The following is a 6,000-nucleotide window of genomic DNA, read 5'->3' on the forward strand; positions in this document are numbered from 1 at the left end:
ATGAACATATCAAAGCTTCAATTATTTGATAATTTATATTGTTGTTAATTTATAAAAAAAATAATAATGCTAAGAAATTTATTTAGCGTATTTGATTATAAAATATGTTAGAATAATATTTGATTAATTATTGTTGATCTCTTACGAAAGATAAATAAAATAAATAAAATCAATGCCAAGAATTTTATTTAGCCTATCCCTAATCATTCTTAAGAGATTATCAATAATTAATTATTGTTATTATTATTATTTCCCATATTTCATTATCAAATATTGGCTTGTGGATTATAATACATACATATTTATAAATATATTCATATATATAATAATCGACTAATAATTGCTTGCATAGATTTCATTATTAATATGAAAATTCAAAGACGATAAACTTATTTTTAACTCTAAAAACTTATTTCAAGTAAATATCATACATTTCCTGTTATTCAATTTTATAGCTCTTCTGTCCACCATTCTTCCCTTTCACATCAATTTAACACTGGCTTAGCATTAACACGATTAATCATAAGCCTGCTTCAGCCAGTGTCATTGCATGAACATGTGTATGTATGCAAAACTTATGTACATGCGTATGTCTCTGCGAAAGCTGCGCCATCTTGAAATATTCTTAAGACAAAAACACGCACAGCAACAACAAGAACAACAACACGAACACGAACAACAACAAAAGCAACGCTCTGCTGTCAGCCATTACTTATTTGCCTGCCAACCTTCCAGCTTCAGCTCGTGGCTCGTGTCCCATTCCCAAGATGTTTTCGGGAGCAATCAGTGAAGCAGTCAGGCAAAGGCAGCAACCAGGCAGCGGCATCTTGAACGTCAGCTTCAGCTTCGACTCGTTTGGCATCATTCTCCATCATTTAGTTTGTCAGTGTGCGGCAGCTTCATCATTATTATTCCCAGTTGTTTCCCATTGTGTTGTACACAGAAACTCGTCATCGTCATCATGATTTGTCTGTTGTTGTTGCTGTTGCTGTGCCTTGCCTGTACTTGTCTTTCTTAACTCATTGCGTTGGCAATAAATCTTTGGCGCTCTTATCTCTTGGCAGGCACAGTTTGGAGAGCTTTCTTGTTGCCAGCTTTGAGCAGTTTCGTAGGCCTGGTTAAATGTATGACACCTGCTTAGCTAACAAAGTCATTACAAAGTTGCCCATCTAATGAGACTTGGACAGCTGAATATTTCAATTTGCAACACTCTTTTTTTACGAGCCATTGCTGCAGCAGTTTTAGGGCTCATTAAATGCAAATGAAATATGAGCCAAAAGCCAAAATAATTCGCAACTTAGAAACAGAGAGAGAGCGGCATATAAAAATGATGCCAATAAAGAAACCAAACTCTAAATGTTATTGCCTAAACAAAAGACCCAAGCAAACCGGACAACACATATGTGTGTGTGTGTGTGTGTGTGGGAGCGTTTTTATGGCCAAAAGGGCGCACATAAAACACGACACCATTTTGTTGCTATTTCTGTATGAGGGGGAGGCCAAGTTTATTTATTTCAAATTTACTTTTGGCCATTTTATGTTGGCAAATTTTGACCTAAAAATCATAAAAATTGTAATCAAAATGCAGCCGCGCACACAATTTATGACCAAAAGCGAGCCCCAACAGCAATAGAAAGAGACAGAGAGTGGAAGAGAGCGTGTGAGCGAGATGGAGGCAAAGTTCTAATAACGTCTAAGCGCGAGTCCAGCCCGGAAGCAGAAGCTCGAAGCTTGGGAGGCTCAGCGCTTATGGCTTTTTAATGGTGCCGTGTGTCGGTTTTGTGGCAAATAAAATGGCGCACATTAAAAGCATGTTACGAGTAGCAGGCATCTTAGTCTCCGCTCTCCACTCTCCACTCTCCACTCTCCACTCTCCACTCTCCGCTCCACACTCTCCACTCGGTGTTACCTCAGTGTGGCCTCGAGCAATTGCATTGGCTCGTTTTGCCTGGCATCCTCTTGGCCACTTGGCATGCTATATTGAGGTCATGCATGGCATGGCATGGCCTCAACGTTGGGTAAATAAAAAATACATAAAAATATTTTACGAGTTGTGCGCGAGGGGGGGGGCTAAAGCAGGGACTAAGTCAAAAGGAATTGCAATAAAAATGGCGGCAAATAAAATTGACAATATTGTCATGTGCAAGGACGAGCGAAATGAGTAAATTTTAATTTACTTAAAAGGCATAAATAAAAATCATTAGAAAACAAGCGTAACAAGACCAGCTTCTCACTCTCTATCTCTGTCTCTTTCACTCTCTCTCTCCGTCTCTTTTGTCTTCCCATCTAAATGCTGAGTGTGGAGCCAATGATTATTCTGGGTTTTGTCATTTCAATTCGCATTATCCTTTGCACTTATTTTACTACTTTGTGCGCTGCTGTTTGTGTTAAACAATCCCTCCTCCCCACCCAACCTTCTACGAGTATGCGACGTTGTGTCTGTCTGTGTGTGTGTGCTGGGGTGTGTTTGCGTAATGGCGGGTGTGTAGTCGTCGTCGTCTGCCGAGTAACTCGCATTGTCATTGTGCAAATAAAATATGTCACGACTCGCCCACTCCAACAATCTGCGTGCTTTGCCCCGCCGCTTACCCTGCTCGACACTGCTTTGTTGTACCCCCTCCCAAACACGCCCCCTGACTGTGTGTCTATGTATGTGTGTGTGCTTGCGAGTATCTATCTAACCTTTTGTTGCCCATTGTAGTCATTGTACACCACACACAATGAGCCACACTATCGGCTGGTTGTTTCTTCTTCCCGCCTTCCTTCCTTCCTTCCCTTCCTCCATCTCATCCGAAAAGCGAAAATCGCTTTTATATAAACTTGAATGAATGAGCGTAGAGAATGTAAATTGGATTGGCCAAATGAATGCAGTGCCTGCAGCATTCGAACCCCAACACACAAGTTTATGTAATCGATGGCAAGTCCTTCCGATTAAATTATAACACAAAACTACTCGGCGGGATGTTACAGAAATGTCACGTGAACGGTTTTAATTGACTGGTTTACCAAATACTCAATTACTTTTATTTCTAGTTGTAATTTGATTTTCTTTGGATAAACCTTTTTCATTTAAAAATCTTGTTTATTATGGTGTAAAGATTTCATTCTTTAATTCATTTTTTATTTAATTGTATAGAAAAGGTCGTTAAGTAAGAAAGATGCTTAAGTTAGACTCATAAATTTTACCAAAAAATATCTGAAATAAATATATGATTCAAAATTATTATTATTTTAAGTAATCTGTGATATTTCTTAGCTAAGTGTTTATTATATTATAAAATACAATTTTACACTATTTTAAATTAACATCCAATTGAATTACAATGAATAAAACATGTTCTCTTTTATACATAATCAAATATGAATACAAATAAAATGATCTACGCAAAAAATGAAAGATTTTTGTAATTTCCTATAGAAAATATGGTATTTAAAATCCTGTTATCTTTCTACAAAAATAACTTAGCTTTACTTACTTAAGTTTCCTTTAATACAAACAACTTATTTTCAGAAAATTGATATATTTTCTGTAAATATATTATTATTTTATTAACCCCTCTTATAAATTTGTATTTACTCATCATTACAATAGCTTAACTTTAATCACAGACATTTCCACAAAATACTCTAGCATTATTTCATTAATTCCTGTTAAAAACGATTTTATTTAAATTTCATTTAACTCACCATTAAAACAAGTCAATTTCAATCACTTCATTTTGCATTTCTAATGCTTAATTCGCTCTTTGAGCTGCCGCCTTATTATTTTGCAGTTATCAAGCATTCGCTTTTCACCTTCAAACCAGAAACTGAAAAAAAACTATTGAAGAGCTAAAAATCCAAATCCATGATTTCAGCTACCAAATCCTTTTCAAAGCTGCAACCAGGTGAAAAATAACACAAAATACATTTCTTTTTCATATTGTGTATACATTTTTATAAAAATGTTTTACGATAAATAAACCCAACCAACACATATACACAGATGAACGTATGTGTGTGTGTGTGTGTTTGGGGGGTAACTCTAAAAGACATTTTCTGCTTGCAGTTGACTACTGTCTATCTGTGTGTGTGTGTGTGAGTGTGTCGAGTGCTTTTTGGCTAAATGCGAAATCGATTGGAAAACAATTTCCAATTTTTAAAGAATTATCGCCGCCATATTCGCGCGTGCTATACTAAATCACACATAAGCAACCTCTAAATCTGCTACCAGGCACTCACACACACACTATAATATATATATAGTGTGTATGTGTGGAGGAAGAGAGAGAGAAGAAACCTTTTGGCGAAGCTTTTCCTTTTTGCCTCGTTTATTTCTTTTTTATTTCGCTGCTTCTCGTCGCAATATTTTCCATTTCATTTTCTGCGCGGTTTGGCTTTGGCTGCATGGCTGACTGCGTTCCAGAATGTGTGAGTGTGAGTGTGCAAGTGTGTGTGTGGGTTGGCGTTATCTTTACCACAATAGCAGAATTCCATACCCAACACATATTCATATATATATATATATACACTCTTATATATAGTATAGAGACAACCCGCAGCCATTTGCTTTTATGTTCCTTTGGGTTATTGCACCTTTGACTTTGAGTTGTTGCGAATTTCCCATTTTTTTGTTCGCTTTTCGCTTTTCGTTTTTCGGGCCAACCCAAGAGAAGAAGCTAAGCAACCATTTCACATGTCCCATTTATTGTTATTTCTTTTTAACCAAGCTCGCTTGTGAGTGTATGTGTGTGTGTGGCAAGCTGAAAGCAGCCGCAAGTATTTCCTAATCAGGTTTTAACTACTATGTAATGGGATTCTGAGACTTTGGCATCGCTCGACGACGTCGTCGAGCAGCAGCAACAACAGCAGGCAGCGGCAAGCAAGGTGCCAAATCGTAATTTACATGGATTTCGTACAGATACCCAACGAATTGAATTGAAAGCCAGAGCAAAGCTACCGCTAATGTATTGTAGATTATGCCAAATCCCGCACAGTTTTTATGCCACACGCATGTGCATTAACCCACAGCAGCCAAAGGAACAACATGATGTTTTCTTTGTGTCCCTCTCTCTTCACATTTAATTTTGAGATCCTTCTCCACTTCCCCATTAACTCTACTCATCAGACAACACTGCTGCTCTGGCAGCTACTCCGACTGAGGTGCATGTATCGCGTCGATGTTTGTTGCCGCTTTCGCAGCCATTTGCGCAACTCGTATGCCACATTGCAGGTGATCAGCGTCAGCATTAGCACAATTATGAAGGCGGCAAAGATGAGCAGAAACCAATGAAAGTAACAGGACATCGTCACAGGTCGCCGCAGCCATCCGCTCCAACTGCCAAGGCAATCCTCGACAACACAACGGCCACGAGCATTCCGCACACAGCCTTTGGCACAACATCCATTCGCACTGAACTTGCCACAGTTCTTGTGAGGCACTAGTTGAGTCGTCATCTCGATGCAGTTCACTTGACTCATGGCTGGACGCAACAATTCACCCAGCACCAGCGAAATCACCAGATAAAACAGCATAATATTAGTTGAAGTTGCTGTCAAGATATACTAAAAGAGTCTCAAGGCCACAACAACCACAACTGATATCAATAAGAGTCGACAAATTTGGGTAAAGAATGTGCCGAAAGTCAAAGTTGTAGATTGAGTAAGTCAAGGCTAGCTTCGGGATTAGAAAAAAATGAAGTAAATCTCAAGCTGTAGATATTTTTATCTGTATTTTTTATGTATTTGTAAATATTTGAAACATTTTATCCATTATGAATTCCAGCAATATATTGACAAAGCATCACAAAAAAAAAATGGAAATTAGGTTATCGCTTTTAGTAGCAAATTCGATTGTAGTGAGTCAACAATTTTTTGGAGGAATTAAGAATACTACTAACACTATACGACTCTTTGAGAATGGAAAGAACACATGTAAACTAAAAAAAAAAAAAAAATATTTAAAAAAGAAAGAAATGAAACAATACAATTACAACTCAGCTTTTATTATGGCAACGACAA

At 37.5% G+C, this 6,000-nt stretch overlaps 1 protein-coding gene across 1 annotated transcript; it reads right to left on the minus strand.

Annotated features, from left to right (window-relative positions):
- Nucleotides 1-4,669: 4,669 nt before the first annotated feature.
- Nucleotides 4,670-5,663, minus strand: LOC117576235 (uncharacterized). The gene has a single exon (XM_034260854.2). The coding sequence runs from the start codon at nt 5,512-5,514 to the stop codon at nt 5,104-5,106; it is 411 nt and encodes a 136-aa protein (XP_034116745.1). The 5' UTR covers nt 5,515-5,663; the 3' UTR covers nt 4,670-5,103.
- Between the last annotated feature and the right edge of the window lie 337 nt (nt 5,664-6,000).

Source organism: Drosophila albomicans, chromosome 2R (assembly GCF_009650485.2).
Source record: "Drosophila albomicans strain 15112-1751.03 chromosome 2R, ASM965048v2, whole genome shotgun sequence".
NCBI lineage: Eukaryota > Metazoa > Arthropoda > Insecta > Diptera > Drosophilidae > Drosophila > Drosophila albomicans.

What these genes read in the sequence shown, in the direction of transcription:
- LOC117576235 (XM_034260854.2), bottom strand. Translation starts at nt 5,514, where the DNA reads ATGCTGTTTTATCTGGTGATTTCGCTGGTGCTGGGTGAATTGTTGCGT.